Source organism: Artibeus jamaicensis, unplaced genomic scaffold (genome assembly GCF_021234435.1).
Source record: "Artibeus jamaicensis isolate MK-2021 breed Jamaican fruit bat unplaced genomic scaffold, CSHL_Jam_final contig_463, whole genome shotgun sequence".
Classification (NCBI taxonomy): Eukaryota; Metazoa; Chordata; class Mammalia; order Chiroptera; family Phyllostomidae; genus Artibeus; species Artibeus jamaicensis.
Genome location: NW_026521841.1, coordinates 2,744,256 through 2,761,913, shown reverse-complemented (window position 1 = coordinate 2,761,913; position 17,658 = coordinate 2,744,256). Strand labels below are relative to the sequence as shown.

At 40.1% G+C, this 17,658-nt stretch overlaps 1 protein-coding gene across 1 annotated transcript in view; it reads left to right on the top strand.

Moving 5' to 3' along the window:
* The window catches only part of CFAP221 (cilia and flagella associated protein 221), a 112,020-nt gene that overhangs the window by 71,719 nt on the left and 22,643 nt on the right, over nucleotides 1-17,658 (top strand). The window contains exons 12-19 of the mRNA XM_037146232.2: nucleotides 4,133-4,220; nucleotides 6,439-6,528; nucleotides 7,876-7,974; nucleotides 9,478-9,583; nucleotides 10,845-10,978; nucleotides 13,530-13,610; nucleotides 14,273-14,380; nucleotides 14,471-14,605. Coding sequence (XP_037002127.2) covers nucleotides 4,133-4,220; nucleotides 6,439-6,528; nucleotides 7,876-7,974; nucleotides 9,478-9,583; nucleotides 10,845-10,978; nucleotides 13,530-13,610; nucleotides 14,273-14,380; nucleotides 14,471-14,605 — 841 coding nt within the window. The remainder of the gene's footprint in view (nucleotides 1-4,132; nucleotides 4,221-6,438; nucleotides 6,529-7,875; nucleotides 7,975-9,477; nucleotides 9,584-10,844; nucleotides 10,979-13,529; nucleotides 13,611-14,272; nucleotides 14,381-14,470; nucleotides 14,606-17,658) is intronic.

Here is a 17,658-nt window from a genome sequence, read left to right as displayed (position 1 = left end):
CCTTTACCACGTTATGGAAGTTTCCATCATTATTTTCTCACATAGGTTTTTATTCATTTTTTTTTATTGTTCAAGTACAGTTGTTTCCATTTTCACCCAACCATGGCCTTGCCTCCTACCCTCAAACCTGTCCCCTTTGGCTTTGTCCATATGTCCTTTATATATCACATAGGTTTTTAATTCCTTACTCTCTCTCTTCTCTTTCTGGTACCACCATGATGTAAATGTTGGTACACGTGAAGTTATCCCAGAGGTTCTTAATACCATCTTCACTTTTTTGGATCCTTTTTTCTTTTTGCCACTCTGAATTGGGTGTTTTCTGCTTCCTTATATTGCACACCCTGATTTGATCCTCTGTTTCATCTACTCCACTGTTGATTCCCTGTAATGTAATCTTCATTTCACTTAATATATTCTTCATTTCCTACTGGTTCTTTTTTGTTTTCTAGTTCTATTTTTTATGATTCTTATGTCATCATTGAAGTTCTCACTAAGTTCATTTATTATTCCTCTAAGTTCATTGAGCATCCTTATAACCAATGTTTTGAACTCTGCATCTAGTAGATTGCTTGTCTTCGTTTTGTTTAGCTCTTTTTCTGGAGTTTTGTTCTGTTCTCTCATTTTGAGCATGTTTCTTTGTCTCCTCATCTCGGCAGCCAACCTGTGTTTGTTTCTATGTATTAAGTAGAGCTGCTTCCCTGACTGGTGTGGCTCAGTTGGTTGGAGCGTTATCCCATAAACCAATATGTTGCATATTTGATTCCTGGTCAGGGCACATACCTGGGTTGCAGGTTTTGTGCCAGTCAGGGCATGTACAAGAGGCAACAAATCAATGTTTCTTTCTCACATCAATGTTCTCCTCTCCTTCTATCTCCTTCCTTCCTCCTCTCTCTAAAATCAATAAGCATGTCCTTAGGTGAGAATTAAAAAATAAATTTAAAATGTAGAAGTAGATCTGCTCCATTTCCTGGGCTTCATAGAGTGGCCTTATATAGTAGGTGTCTTGCAGTGGTACAGCCTCCCTAATAACCCATGCCGGGCACTCCAGGTCCACTCCCCCTCCCCATGTGGTCTGTGTACACCCTCCCGTTGTAGCTGGGCCTTGATTGCTGTTTGCATGTCAGTGGAAGGCATTTACTCCCAAGCAAACTGGCTGTGATCACTCTGAAGGGTCAGCTGTTCAGGGGTCCACCCCATGGAGCAGGGCTTACTTCATTGGGGCTCTGGTGCCCACTGAGTCCACTCCTTGTGTTTGTCACTTGTGGAGGTGGTTGAGTGGTGTGTCAATGCACTACAAAGCTGTCCCCTGGATGTACTGTCTCTGAGGTGTCACAGGAGGTTCAGGATAAGGTCAGCTGCCACCTCTATTTTGCCAGAGGTTACCCAGCATGAGCTACAAAGTGATCTCAGATGGCTGATACTTGTGTTGGGCTTGAAAGTGCCCAGGAGAGGCCAAGCTGTGAACCAAGGCCAGCTGCCACTTTTGCTGAGCCTGGGGATACTTAGCAAAAGGTATTGGGCATGCCAAGGCCAGATGCTGCTTGTTCGAGAAATTATAGGAAAGTCTGCAGCACAAGCCAAGGCAGGCCATTTGTATGGAAAAGCCACTGGAAAGGAATTGGGTGTCCTCACAAGCTGGGTAGGTTGGGGCTTCATGAAATCACCAAAGCGGGGCAAACAATGTTAGCCAAGGTGTTAGAGACTCAGATATGGTACCCATCTACAGGCTCTTTAAGGGGAGGGCTCAGCAGAGGAACAATGGCCTCTGCCAGCACTTTTGTTCAGGACAAAGCTGCCCCACCAGGCTTCACTCTCAGGTTAGACACTTCAGTTTCTCCCTGAATGTCCCAGGTGCCCTTCAGACTGCCACCCAAGTGCTGGAACTCAGAAAGAATGAATTTGAGTAAGTTCTTACATAGGCCCTATAATAGGAACACTTGGGAATCCAGCTGCCATTCATCTCACTCAGACACAATCCCCACTGTTTTTACAGCCAGAAGATATGGGGACTTCTCTTCTCACAGCTGGACCCTGGGTTGGGAGGCCTATTTTGGGGTTGGGAACCCTTGCTCCATAGACTGGATCTCTACAGACAAATATCCCACTTGATTTTTATCTGCCATACATGGGTGTGGGACCAGGCTTCTCCACATCTTTGCCCCTCCTGCCAGTGTGGTTGTGGCTTCTCTTTTGTATCCTTAGTTGCAGGATTTCTGTTTAACTAGAATTCAGGTAGTTCTGAATGATGGTTGTTCTGTAATTCAGTTGTAATTTTTATGTGGTTGTAGGAGGATTTGTGTACCATATTTACCTATGCCACCATCTTCAAAGAGCATTTTTAAAAATACTCTTTCCCTATTGTAAAAATGGACACATTGTCTTGGTAGAAAACCTGAAAAATATAAAGTGTAGGGAGGGAAAAATAATCACTATAATGCTGTGTTTAAGTGTTTTAACATGAGCATGTATTCTTTTCAATATAATTTTTAAAATTTAAGATAAAAATAATTAGTATGATGAAATGACCACATCCTTCTTTTATGCTTGAAGTCATATCATAAATTCAGTTTTAAATGCTGTGTTGTTCATTTCATATTTCTCCCAACTTTTTTGTTGAAAGATATTAAACTTGCCAGTAATACCCATATAAACTTGACATAGGTTCACCAGTTGTTAACATTATGCCACACGTACTTCTTACTTTCTACACACACACACACACACACACACACACACACACACACCCCTATTTTTCCTGAACCATTTGAGAGTAAACTGCAGACATGAAGTTTCACTCCTAAAGACTTTAGCATGTAGTTCCTAAAAACAAAGACATTCTCCAACATTACCATAATCACTTCTGAGAAATTTAACATTGATACAATAATATAGTAATAATCAGCCCTCATACAAATTTACCCAGTTGTCCCATTAATGTTCTTTATACCTGGGTTTTTGTTTTTGGAGAGGAGGAATCCAGGATCCAATCAAACATCATACAATTTGTATTTAGTTGTCATGTCTCTTTAGTCTCTTTTAATGTAAAACAGTTCTCCAGACACACCCTTCCATTTTTAAAACCACAGTTGCTACTTATTTTGAACATGCACGAGGCTTTGTCACAGATACATTACATACCAGAGTTTTTAAACTGTGATAAAATTTATAAAATTCACCATTTTAATAATTTTAAAGTGTACAATGCAGAAGTTTTAGGTATATTTATAATCGTCATTATTAATTAATTCCAGAATATTTGTATTACTCCAAAAAGAAACCCCATACCCATTAGGCAGTCATTCCCCTCTTCCCCAGGCCCTGGCAACTACTAGTCTACTTCCTATAGATTTGTCTTTTCTGAACATTTTATATAAATGGAATCATAGAATATGCAGGGCCTTTTGTAACTGGCTTCTTTTACTTAACCTTTTCAAGGTTCATCCATGTCACAGCATCTATCAGGACTTCATTCTTTTTTATGGCTGAATAATATTCCATTATAAGGACATCCATTCATTGGTTGATGAACATGTGGGTGATTTCCATTTTTTGGCAATTGTGACTATTGCTGCCATGAACATTTACATACAAGTTTTCATATGAACATATCTTTTCAGTTCTCATAGGCCTGTATCTAGGAGTGGAATTGCTTGGTCATGTGGTAATTCTATGTTTAACTTTTTGCAGAGCTACCAGTGTTTTTCACCATGGCCAAACCATTTTATATTCCCATCAGAAGTGTTTAAGGATTCCAATTTCTTCACACTCTTGGCAATATATGTTATTTTTCTATTTTATTATTATCATAATCATCATCATCATAGCCATCATAGTGGATGTGAAGGGGTACATCATTGTAGTTTGATTTGCATTTTCCTAATGACTAATGAGGTGGAACATAGTATTTTTTATTCATAAATATTTCAGCATGTGCCACTAGAAGATAAGCTTAATTTTCTAAAACACATTATTCATCTTAATTATGTTGCTGAAGTCTACAACTTCTCTTCCCTATGGTGTCTCCCCCAATATCTCAGGATCCCTTTTCAATTGTAGAGTAGAGCTAAGACATTCTATTCTAAAATTGACTATTGTATTCTGATGGGTTCTGGAAGTTTTTTTTTCTCCACAGGCAGGTGCACCTTGGTAAAGATCATATGTCTTTTAAATTTAGAAAAGACCTTGCTGAAGAGAGGCAAAGAGCAAACAACAAATACAAGGTCAGGATTACTGCTGACTGGATATCATTTATTTCACTAACTATTTTTGAATTCCTACAATAGCCAAGATGCCATATCAGAGGAAAGAAAACTTACTATTAAGTTTGGAGTGGAGGAGGCTGGTGAAAACTAAATTGTTAACTATAAATCAAGGCTAGCTGGAAGTGTCACAAGAGATTTATACTATGTATTAGGAGAATTAAAAAGCCAGAGAGGAGAGAGAACTCATCTAATTGGAAAGCTTCCTTTAAGACATTGTATACTTTTTTAAAAGTTGTGAGAAGACAAAGGCATTCAATTGAGAGAGAGGAATGCTTTCAAGTTTGGGCTGGAATTCTGGGTGTGATGTGCACTTATCCCATGATCTTCAGAGTATGAAGGTAAGAGAGACCCAAAGACAATAACCAGGAGCCACACCAGAGCCAGATCTAGATGAAAACAAATGGCAGAGCAGAGAATGGAAAACTGATTAGGGGAGGAGGCCACATCTGAGTCACCAAAGTAGCACCCGTAGTAGGTTCAGGGAAGGGAGAGTGGAGATGGGAATTGTGTGACTGTGTGAGACCCCTGGGTGCACCGTGGCATAAGACATTGTTATATGTAGGGCAGGTGCAGAGAGCAGTAGACACAGGTACATAGTGGCTGAAGCACAGGACATGCAGGGGTCAGAGGTGATAAGACTTGGCTGGGAATCATCACTTATTACCTTAGCTAGGGCTGCCATAACAAAATACAACAGACCGGGTGGCAGAGAGGGAGCTATTGGAGAATACTTGTAGTCTTGTCTTCCCGGATGACCCAGGAAGCAAGGCCAGCTGCAGAGACTGTGGGGAACAGGGACTGGAGAGAGGCTTGCAAAAGTTATTGAGGGGATCAGAAAAGGAGTTGTTACATCCTTACCATCAATCATCAGGACAAGTAGAAGGAAGAGCAGGTTACCCTGAGACCCTAGTGTAGTGGGAGAACAAGTGTTGCAGGGACCCTGTTCTCTGCATCCAGATTTTATCTGGCAGCTGAATCATGGCAGGTGACCCAGTAGCAAGGAATACCTGGAGGCCCAAGGCATGTGACAAAAAGAGAGGGAAGGGTAAGAGAATGTGGAGGGAGTCAGCATTATAGCTGGATGCCACGAACCCTCAAAGATGATGAACTCATGGGGAGATCAGTGATACTAAATTCTGAAATGTTTGCCATAAATAAGTAGAGTCCTACTCAAAATGTAAGAAATCTCCCTCTTTTCTTCTAGCTAATAACCTATTTGCCAATCCCTTCTTTAAGCTGCCTGTTTAATTTTACTTTTAGTGGTTGTGGGGGTCTGGGTCTCTCCCCACAAACTCTGTATTTCGAACCTAAGGTCTACAATCCCAAACTGAACTTCCTGACAATGTGCAAATCAAAGTTCAACAGATCACCACCCTGGAGACAATAGTATAACTGCCTTACCTCTGAATAGGGTATTAATATGGTGATCAGAATAGATTTCTTCCAGTTCAGTCTTTAAAAACGATTATGAACAGTGTTTCTAAGAGCCAAGGTAGTTTGGAAGTTACCTAACAAGTAATGAAAACCACAGATAGGCAAAAACTTTTGCAGTGTGCACATTCTTTCCCATGGAAGCAGGCATCTGTACACACTGAGCCAAGCCCAGCTGGCCTGTCCTGGGAGTGAGCCATGGCCCCTGGGGAATAGGAAAGAGCTCAGGGGTCCTTAGGGAAGGAGATGGAGAAGGGGAGCAGCCTGGGGACAACTTACTCCTGGGAAGGTGCAGACCTTGTCATCCGCCACCATGCAGGAAAGGGGAGGAGTCATTTCTCTTTATTAAAATATGATACTTGATTAATCAGCTATGAGGAGCTTAAAACTTCACTAGGACATTAAATTTCTTTTAAATGACATCTCTATACTCCCATGGTTACACATTTCCCTAAAATGCTTTCTATGACTTTTAAATACCTCAGAAATAATTTCCAAACATTCTCCTCTAGTTACAAAAAGAATATATTGGATTTGTTGTGCTTTTATAAAAAACTCCCTATGTTTAAACAGTGAGTATAATTATAATGATCATTTAAACCTAATTATGTCATCACCTCTCCCAAAGGGAACTTCTTGGGTGGATTTGATGAATTGTATAATGGGTTCCTAGCACTTTTAAAGAGAAATGAAGTTGTGTGTATTTGTATTCAATTGTAATATTTTTGGTGATTAAAAACCCCAGCTAGACAGAGGAGATCCTGTTCTGGATGAGGAATTTCAGCGACTGAAGACAGAAGTTAACCACAAACGGGTTGTTCACGATCTAGAAGAGGTGGGTAACTTTCCTTTATTTGGAATCTAATTATTGGCAGCTGTGTATATGCTTACTTTTAAAACATTAAACAGCTTTAAAGAAATTCTTTTAGCAAGAGATATTTAATAATTTTAAGTATGCGTATATTTTCAGAGTGTTGTTTACTACATAGTCACAATGAAGCATCAAAACTCATGTTTTCTTTTAAATTAACAGCATGACATCCTTCCCAGCCCTCCACTTCCTCTTCGTTGGTTATCCTTTTCTGTTTCCCTTTGCTCTCTCCATGCCCATCTGATGGTCCTCCGGGTGGGTCTTTAGGCCTTTGTTAATTGACCATACCCTTGGTGGGAAGGAGACAGACAGGACGTGAGAAGCCAGAGTTCTGGTCCCAGCTCTGCCACAGATTTGGGACCTGAGAAAAGCCCTCTGACCCTTGGTGCCTTCATTTCCTCAAATGTAAAATGGGGAAAAGTAGGCTCTCCGCCTGTGTATCTGCTGTCATGTGATAGTTCCTGGTTAAACCCCAAGTTTTAATTTTAAAAGTGAAAAAGTTCTTCCTAACCTTCCCACCTCCATCATTCTCACTTTCCTTTTCTCGATTTGCCATATCTGAATTATTTTAACTTCCTTTTCTCTCCCTCATATTTAATCTTGCCACTAACTCTAGCTAGTAGCTCTTCCACAAGGTCATACCCAAGTCTAGCCATCAGGTCTTACCCCAATTAATTCAACAGATTGTTCATATATCTGCCCCTCCTCCCTCTTTTCTCCAGCTCACTGCATGTGCCAGTGTGAGACTAATTCATTTCTGGTGCCTTTTTCATCATATTATTTCCCTGTTCAAGAATCTATAGTGCCTGAGGCTCTGGCCGGCCTCAGTACACCCCCAGGCACCCTTTCCTCCACATTCATTTACCCATCACGGCACACTTGTGCCCAGGACAAGCAGGCACTGTGCTGGCCCTCAGGGCTGGGCTGAACAATACCATCCTCCACCTCCCCCAGGCACTGTACCATCTGCTCCTTTCCATTCTGGATGTAGTGCCAGCACCCACCACGTGTGACTGAGTTCTGTGTGACTTTATTCTTCTTCCTCAGGGTCACATGTGTTTGTTTGAGCTTCCTGAACACTAACTAGACTGTAAATTTTTTTAAAGCCCAAAGCTTGTACTTTTGTCCCCCAGCCCCAGAATTATTCCCTATGATGCTGGGTATACTCAAAGTGCTTAACAAATCCTTATTATATGGCAGAACTAATGATAATAACTAGATTTGAGATCAAACTCTGAAACATTTTAATTAAATGTTAATGTCAGTGGTTAAAATTCAAATCTAAGCGGTGTGTGTATTTTTTGTTCTCAGAAAGTCAAGGAATTTCATCCTAATTTTGATCTACTTACTAATAATACTTGGGTCAGCAGGTTCAGGGCCCAAAGACGGTTTCAACAAGCAGCACGCAAGGTGAGCCTCAGAACCAGATTGAGATTTTAATTTGTTTAGTCATCAGCACAAGGAAATCAAACAATGAGTTTTTGTAACAGCTTTATTGAGATATAATTCTAATAACACAAACTTCACTCCTGTAAAGTGTACAATTTAGTAGTTTTTAGTATATTCACAGAGTTGTACAACTATCACTACTAATTTTAGAATATTGTTATCACCACAATGAGGAACCTGGTTTCCATTAGGAGTCACTCCTCTTCCCCCAAGACCTGGCAACCACTAAGCTACTTTCTGTCTCTATGGATCTGCCTATTCTGGACATATCATATCAATGGAATTACGCAGTACATGGCCTTTTATAACTGGCTTCTTTTCCTTAATGTGGTTTCAAGGCTCATCCATGTATCAGCACTTCATTCCTTTTATAGATAGATAGCACCCCATTACAGGGATAGTTTACATTTTGTTTATCATTCACCAATTGAAATATTTGAGTTGTTCTCACATTTTGGCTATTATGAATAATGATGCTGTGAACATTTGTATACAATTTTGTAGATATATGTTTTAAGTTCTTTCCATATATATAACTAAGAGTAGAATTTCTGTGTCGTGTACGATAGGATATTGATCAGCACTTTCTAGAGATAACAACTGAGAATTACTGTCAGCTCTTGTCTCTACCATTCAGGCTTATGGCTTCCCCTTCACAGCAGCCCTCTGACTGCTGTGGCTGCCTTAGCCTCACACTGGTCTTCCACCCACCACATTGCTAGCATTTAATGGCTTCCTGAGATCAGAAGAAAATGGAGACGTCTTAGCCTCTAATGCCAGTAAAGGACATAAGGTTACACCTCTCCAGCTGTCCCATCTTCTGTGTGGTTCCAGTCCTTATGTTCTTCCATATACATCAGCTTGGGCCGTCACCTTTGTGCAAGCTGACATTTGTTTGTTCCCACTCCAGTACCTCGCACAGAACTGTCCACAGAGTGTCCACTTTATATCTGTTAAATGAAAGAGTCCCTTACATGATAAAAAAAAAAAGTGTTAATTATGGAATGAACAGTCTGAGATCAAAGCATAGTGACATACAGTTAGCATTGCCCATAATTCACAGCCCTATTTCTACAGAATTGTCCATTTAGTTTGTCTTTCAACTCTGAAAACAACACAGTGGAAGCACTACTATTCAGACATACTGAAAAGAAAGAATATAGAAATAGTCATTTCTTTCCACTCTGGAAATATGCAAAAACCGGGTCTCATAAATTGGGTGGGACAAGGAAGGCTAGATGACAACTTGGTCTTTTATTTGTATTCAGGGAAGTCAACGTTGCCCTGACCTTGAAGTGCCTGTGGTCTTGATCTTGAGCAGCAGCATGCCACTCTCCTTGTGAATTCTGACTTAGGGTGGTGGCCTTAGCCCTTAGCTGTGGTTGAGGAAAGTGAATTAAATTAAATGACAAAATGAGTGTGTGCCAATTAACCATTTGAAATCATTATTCTTTCTAATTCTAGGTCATGGTTCATCGACGATTACTCAATATGCTGGACGCTATTCGTGCCATGGACAGAGAGGCCATAATAAAAAGGCTCAGGCATGGAAGACAATCAATAATACAAGGTGAGGTCCGGCTGGGAAGTACTGTGATGCTTTGACCAGTGGTCCTCTGGGCATGAGATATCTTTATAATGAAGTTAGCTGTGTAGAAATATATTTTCATAAATCACATGTATCAGTATTCTATGGCTGCTATAACAAATCATGAAAAACTTGTGGCTTGAAACGATACAATCTCACAGTTCTAGAGGTCAGAAATCCAAAAATCAGGATGTCAGCAGGCCTAGTTTCTTCCAGAGGCTCCAGTGGAGAATGTTTTCCTGGCCTTTTCCAGCTTCTGGAGACTGCCTGCTTTCCTTGGCTCATCGCCACTTCCTTATGTTCCTCTGACCTCTTGCTCTGTCATCATATCTCTTTCTCTGATTCCTGACCCTCCTGATTCCCTCTCTTATGGATCCTGCGATTACTTTGGGCCCACCCAAATAACCTAAGACAACCTCCCTATCTCAGTCATGATTTTAACCTATCACATCTGCTAAGGCCCTTTTACCATGTAAGGTGACATAGTCACAGGTTCTAGGGAATAAAACATAGACATCTTTGAAGAGGCATAAATCACATCCCATACCAGGTTTGGCTGAAATACCTACCCAGCTGATAGTAAACTAGGCTGACTGACTTGATCAAGTCTGTGAAGTTTGACTGTGGTTCAACCTGCAGTTTTGTGCCATCTGTTCTTGTCACCAGAGACTGGGGTAGTCAGCACTTAGACATGTTGATTGATTGGCATGATCTGGTTTTATCTCAGTCTAGTGTTTACATATAAAGCTTTTTATCTCATATTATCTTTGCTATTTTAAAAAATTCCAATCTGCTGATCCACAGGTTGACTGGGACTGTTGGAGGCCATTCTCAGTAGCTTCTGGGAGCCCAAAAGCCACATCACCATCTTCTCCCAAAATATGTATTTCCAATCTGTGGTCATGTGCAAATCCTCAGGCAGGCCCTGATCTTTCCAGACCTGTCCTCCCTTCTCAAGCCCAAGCCACCAAAACCTGGCTCAGGCTTCCCTGTTCTCCCCAAGGAGCAACTTTTTGGATATAAAAATGAAATATAATTTTTTAAAACTGGAGGAGTTGAGGTAGAGAACAAAGGACACACTAAAAACAGGACTATATACATACACACCTAGATACTCTTTTTGAAACGGCATATGGCAGGTACTCACTAATGGTGTATGACAGATATGCAACTGAAGATGGTGGTTTCACATAAAAATACCTTAAGAAGCCCCCCAAAGTATCATTTTGTTTTTCCCTCATAGACAAGAATCCCTCCAAATACCATCTGCTGCGGATCAGTCAAGACGATTATTCCAGCCGGTTCTCTGTGTCGCCCAAGCAAGTGCTGCCCTTCGCTTTCCCATCCCACAGTGCTCCCCAGGGCTCTGATGAGTTGGTAGGTGCTGTTGGGCTGGGATGGGGCTGGGCATGATCAGTTGGTTGTTAGGCAGATACCAAGGCAGGCCCTGCCTCAGTCTCAGTCCTTTTGTCTCCTCCTGAGAGGCTCCCAAGGGAGACCTGCGCCCAGGGAATCATGACCAATGGAAAACCAGGGATCATCTACTGCCACATACCTGGCACCTGACATACTTATGCACTTATTTTCTGATAGCCTGGGCTAGGTCCTTTCCAACCTGAAAGAGCACTGAGCCTCGCTTGACAGCCCAGCAACCAGTCCTGAGAGTGGAAGGGAGATGGAAAAATCCAGGAGACCTGGCCTGGCCCAGGAGGCAGGCCCCGCTCACCTGAGCCCTTCTGCTTCATGAGCAGATAGGCCAGAGAATGATGGCCCAGAATCCAACAACATAACCCATCACAATTCCCTCTATCTCCTCCTTCTCCCTTTTTTCTCTTGTCTTTCTCTCTCTCCCCCCTACTCCCTCCCTCCCTCTGTCTTTTTCTAGAAAAAGGTGTGATAGTTCATCCTTCTTGCCTAAGGGACACAATGATGTATTGTAATAAAAATAATAGCCCTAGACAGCAAACTCACAATTATTAACAACCACACCTAAAACAAAAACAAAAACAAACTAAGCAAACAACTAGAACAGGAACAGAACCACAGAAATGGAGATCACGTGGAGGGTTATCAACAGTGAAGTGGGAGGAAGAGAGGGGAGAAAGGTACAGAGAATAAGTAGCATAGATGGTAGGTAGAAAATAGACAGGGGAAGGGTAAGAATAGTATGGGAAATGGAGAAGCTAAAGTACTTATAAGTGTGACACATGGACATGAACTAAATGGGGGAAATGTAGGTAGGAGGGAATATACAGGGTGGAGGGGAGTGAAGGGGGGAAAATGGGACAACTGTAATAGCATAATCAATAAAATATATTTTAAAAATAATAATAACCCTATATTGCATTGCATTCACCACAAGTGAGGCAGTATGTCAAGTTCTCGAGTACTTCAATTGTATCAAATCTTCAACAAACCTATGTGTTATATGTATCATCTTACAGATGAGGAGGGAATTGGGACACAGGGCACATAGCCAGTAAAAAATGTTGACCCATGTTTACATAGTTGGCAATAAAAAGTGTGTTCAAGTTGATACGGAAAGTGCATATGCAAAATTTTTTTAGTTTCAAAGAATAAACTTGCCATTCATATCCCATAATATGTGTTAAGCACTGCAGGTTGATTTACTCAAGACTTACAGAACCGACTTCAGAAATTCCATGTGTTTTCTGAATTAGAAAATTAAATGACTTTAAAGATTAGAATATTTAGTTCATAGGAAATAATAAATCTGCGACTTTCCAGCAACAGTACATATCTGATGCTCGGTAACTGATGGGAGAGATCATCCCTGTGCTGTGGAGCCCATCTCACTCTTTTGAATGGTTCAAATCTTACACATTTCATTCCATGCTTTGATTAGTTCTACACAAGGCTTCACTGCTGCTCAGGGTTGAGGGAAAACAGACTGCTAGGCATTCCTGTCTTTAGAGAGTTTTTTAATTCACCCCATGAATACTGTACTTTATCATTTCTATGATCACTATTTAAATATGTAGCATGTTTGAAATTGGGAAGTGTCTTATAACTAATGACATATCGACATTGCATCGTGCTAATTTAATTACAGATTAGGTGAAATACAGTGTGTATTGAGTGCCCATAACATGGCAGGTGCTGTCCCAGACTCTCAAGGTGTCTGGGGCAGATTGGCCTGCAGGAAGTTTGCTAGGTAGTGCTTTGGGGTTAGCAGCTATAGAAGGGAGGAGCAGGAGTGGACAGAGACAGGAGCAGGAGTGCAGACCTTATTTACAAAGATCTCAGCTGAATTCATGAGGAGTTCTGATGCTGGGATAGGGTGAGAGGACCCAGCATTTACATGTCCTTCAACCTGTCATTGGAGGTGGGCTGCCCTTGAAGGGGCACATGACCTTGACAGAGGCAGCTCTCTTCAGCCAAGTCACCTCCTGAAGTGGCCTGACCTCTGAGAGTTGTTTGTATGAACAGGACTCCTGGAAGCAGGGGAAGTAAACCCCTCAAGCCTAAAGGGGATTCTGGGTGGCACATTGCAGCATCCACAATGGCAGGAAATGAAAAAAGAAGAATCACACACTCTAATAGACAAGGAGGAGGGGTGGCCAATGCTGCCTCTGGGCCCCACACATCCACTAACAACTGTGGTTGCAGAAAAGGTTACTTTAAGAATGGAACTCTTCACCCTGGCTGGTGTGGCTCAGTGGGCTGAGCTCTGGCCTGTGATTCAAGAGTTCACTGGTTTGATCCCTGTCAAGGCACATGCCTGGGTTGCAGACCAGGTCGATGTTTCTCACCCTCTCTTTCTCTCTCCTTTCCCCTCTCTAATAAATAAAATCTTTAAAAAAAAGAATAGAGGTGTTCACTTAATGTTGAAAATGTATAGAAAAAAGCATAGCCACCTTTGTTCAGTGCTGATTATGTGTCTATTTCTTGAATTTTCACATTTTAGGCTCCTGATGGCCTTGGACCAGTTTCAATTAAATCTTCAGAAATTCAAGTCAAGCACAGTCATTCCTTCTTCAATCTGCAGGTCAGACCTGTTATATGGTATTTGTTAATCAGCTTCCTTATGAAGTGAACAAAATATTCCTGAATTTCTATTAGTTTATTATTATTATTTTATTTTATTAGTTTATTCTAATATGCATTGTACTGTGTGGCATACTGTGTGTATTTTTCTGCTGTTATTTTATGGTATGTGTGAGGTATCACAGATTGTTTTCCTAATGTGGCTGATGGGAACCAGGATCCTTACTTATTATATGGAAATACCATATATTATGCATTACTGAAGCTATCTGAACCACATATATTAGAAGCTTTAGAAAAAAAAACAGGGTGAAGTGAACAAAATTAGTCATTTCTTCTTAAGGATATATGACCACTTCTGTTTTTGAAAACATAAATGTTTTAAATTGACAAACCAGTGCGTAGTGCATTTCTGCAATTAAGCCACATGGGACCATGAGTAACTGTAATATCCCTGTGTGCTGGCACCAGAACAGGGCTCAGTGCTGGCCCTGAAGTCTCTCCAGTGCCTGTAACAGCTGCCACACATCTGATGACTGCTTACCTGGGGCTTGTTTTTCTTTTCCCGTCAGGCAGCTGAAAAGAACTAGTGTTGAGCATAGACCCCACTCAGTGGTCATGGGCTTTTAAGGAGATTCAGTCAGGTATTTTTTTCACCTTCAGGTTCCTCAACTGTACAAAATTAAGGGCTATCAGCCATTCTCTGTCCAGAGGTCTTCAACAAGTTACAGACCTCAAAAGCTTGCCCGAGCCCTGAAGCAAGGAGCTGAGGTAAGACATCCCAACCTTCAGGAATTGCCCTCACCTGTTCCCTCTTGTCCTGGCATTAAGAATAACACACTGCTCTTGGTTCTGGAACAGGATGAAGCCACCACTGTTATAGCCCTGCCAAAGCAGGACGTCACCCCTCAGTTCCCTGGCAAGACCTCAGTCTTGAGCATGAAACCACCTGAGGCCTTAGCTGTGTCTCCAGATTATGATCCACTTTATATTTTTGTAAGTGATAATTGGTGGGAGTCTTGTGTTCTATGTCCTTTTATTTCAATAGTCACTTTGTAGGAAAACAGATGCATTAATTGGGAATATTTTTATCTGTCTGGAATATCAAGATTTTAAAAACATTTTTGAAATTGCTTGCTTGGAGAATATCAATGTTTCTATCTTTGACTAATTCCAGCATATTCTTGTAACAATAGCTTTGTGATTTTTTCTAATTATGTATTATATATATATACAGGAACACACATATACATAAAATGTTTTAAAAGAGAGAAAAAAACAATGAAGAAAATAAAATAATATTAGCCCAAACCCTATCACTCAGAGCTCTATTGATTCTTTATTCCACCCTTGGCACAGTACATCTTTTCCATACTGAATACCTCTACCTCCAAGATTTCTATGTTCTACTTCGTTTCTGTAGCTGCACTTGATTACTCTACTCAAGCACACCCTAACCATGGCATTCTCCTGCTCAACGTTCCTCACGGACCCCATTTTCTACCAAATTAAGTCTGTGCTCCCGAAGATATGAGGCCAGTCATAGCTCTTTCCTGTTACCTACACACGGCCAAACTTTGTATGCTTTCTTCCCATTACCAGGTCTTTGCTCACTCTGATCTGCCCTCATGGAGCTCCCTCTTCTTCTGTATATTTCCAGCAACCTAAGTCCCAAGTGACTGCAATCCAGACAGGAAATCTGATGAGGTTCTATGTAATAATGAAATTATCAGTGATATGTCATAGTAGTTGCCCAAGTTATGGTCCATTTTTTTTTAAAAAAGACAGACACATACACACATACAGAATTAAGGAATGAGAAAGTCTCCTTTGTGAGACTCTCCAAGTATGAATCTGTATCTCTATGTGGGCAGAAGTGCTAATGGTCACACCCAAGGTCACTCAGCCAGTTAGTGGGAGAGCTGAAAGAGAAACCTGCCTGTTTCCTGACTGCTTGCCTCGGGCCTCTTTCCCCGACCTCTGCTGCTTTTCTATGGAGAGCTGTGATGTTTGTAATATGACATTACAGCTCTCTGTAATATGACATTTTCTTATTGTGTCAGCATTGAGGAGAATGTTCTTGAGAGACATAGCATGTTAGAGCTGGAAAACCTCACAGGACATTTAACTCAGTGATTTTCAAACTTCCTTTAGCACCAGAATGCTCTCAATAGCTGAAATTTTATTTAAAAAGGCAAAATGTAAAATAGATGAAGTTCTAGTTGCTGGGATGGTGGTAGAGTAGGGGGCTCTCCTGAGGAAGTATCCCTGCAAGACCCTGGGTCCCCCATGGCAAAGTTTGAAAACCACTCTTCAGTGTCTTGTCCCCTAGATCTACCCACTACCATTTCCTTTTAAAAGTGAGAAAACTGATCTAAATAAGTTAAGGGAATTTTGCATAGCCATACTCATACTTCCTTAGAAAATATCAGTGGTTATTTACTAACCCATTAATTCCACAAATACTTAGGGAATGCCTGCTTTATATAAGATAGGAACCTAAGTATAGGGGCAATTCATCTAAGAGACATAACAACCCTTAATAATTCTGCACCAGAGCTTCAAAATGCATGAAACAAAAATTGATTGAATGGCAAAGAAAAAATAGACAAATCCAAAATTATAGATGATGGACTCAACACTTCTCTCTCAAAATGTAATAAAACAAACAGAAAATCAGTAAGAATATGAAAGACTTAATCACAACTATCAAACAACTTGACCTAATTGACATTGCTAGAACACTCTACACAAAAACAATAGAATGCAGATTCTCTTCAAGTATAAACCAAAGGTTTGCCAAGTTAGGCCTTATTTTAAGCAATAAAACAAGGCTCAATAAAATTGAAAAGATTCAAATCATATGATGTGGTTTTTCTGACTTTGATGGATTAAGTCAGAAATAAATAGAGAAATATGTAGAAAATTCCTCCAAAATTTATAATCTAAATTATATACTTTAAAATAGCCTAAAGGCCAAATAAGAAATCAAAAGAAATTATAAAGTATTTTTAACTGAATGAAAATGAAAACATGACACAAAAACTTTGTGGGAAATTTGTAATACTATACACATACATTAGAAAATAAGGTAGATCTCAAACAAAATGTCCTCAGGTACCCCTTTAAGAAACTCAAAAGAGAACAGATAAAACCCAACCTTAGAGAAGAGAACTAATGAAGATCAGATTGAAAATCAATGAAACAGAAAAACAGAGAAAAACTGGTTCTTTGAGAAGATGAATAAAATGAATAAAACTCTAACCTAAATGGTGAGGAAAAAAGTGGTAAAAGACATAAATGACCATCAGGAATGAGAAAGGTAATGCCACTCCAGATTCTACAGACTATTAAAAAGATAAATTAATATTACAAAATATTTGTGCCAATAAGTTAGGCAAGTTAAATGGACAAATTTCTTAAAAGGTACAAAATATTAAATCTTATTCAAGAAGAGATAGATAATTGTACTAGTTCTATATCTATTAAATAAATTGAATATGTGATTTAAAACTTTCTCACAAAGAAAATTCCAGACCCAGGTGTCTTCAGTGGGAAATTCTGCCAAACATTTAAGAAAGAAATACCAGATCTACAAAAATTCTTCCAGAAAAATGGTAGAGGAGGGATTACTTCCCAGCATTCTAGAAGTCAGTGTTACTCAGATACCATAGCCAGAGAGAGACATTACAGGAAAAGAAGCTGGTGTCCATAAATACAGGTGTAAAAAATCATAAAAGTTTAGCAAGTCAGATTCATCATTATGTAAAAGGGATACATCATGAGCAAATAGGGGCTTATTCCATGAATACAACATTAGTTTAACGTCCAAAACTCAATGTAATTCACCATATTAACAGACTAAAAAAGAAAAAAACGTGATCATCTCAATAGGCACAGAAAAATTATCCAACATCATTCCTGATAAATACTCTCAGCAAGTGAAGAACAGAAGGGAAATTTCTCAACCTGATAAAGGGCATCTGTTAAAAATCTATAGCTAAAATCATACTGCAAGGTAAATGACTGAATGTTTTCACCCTAAGACC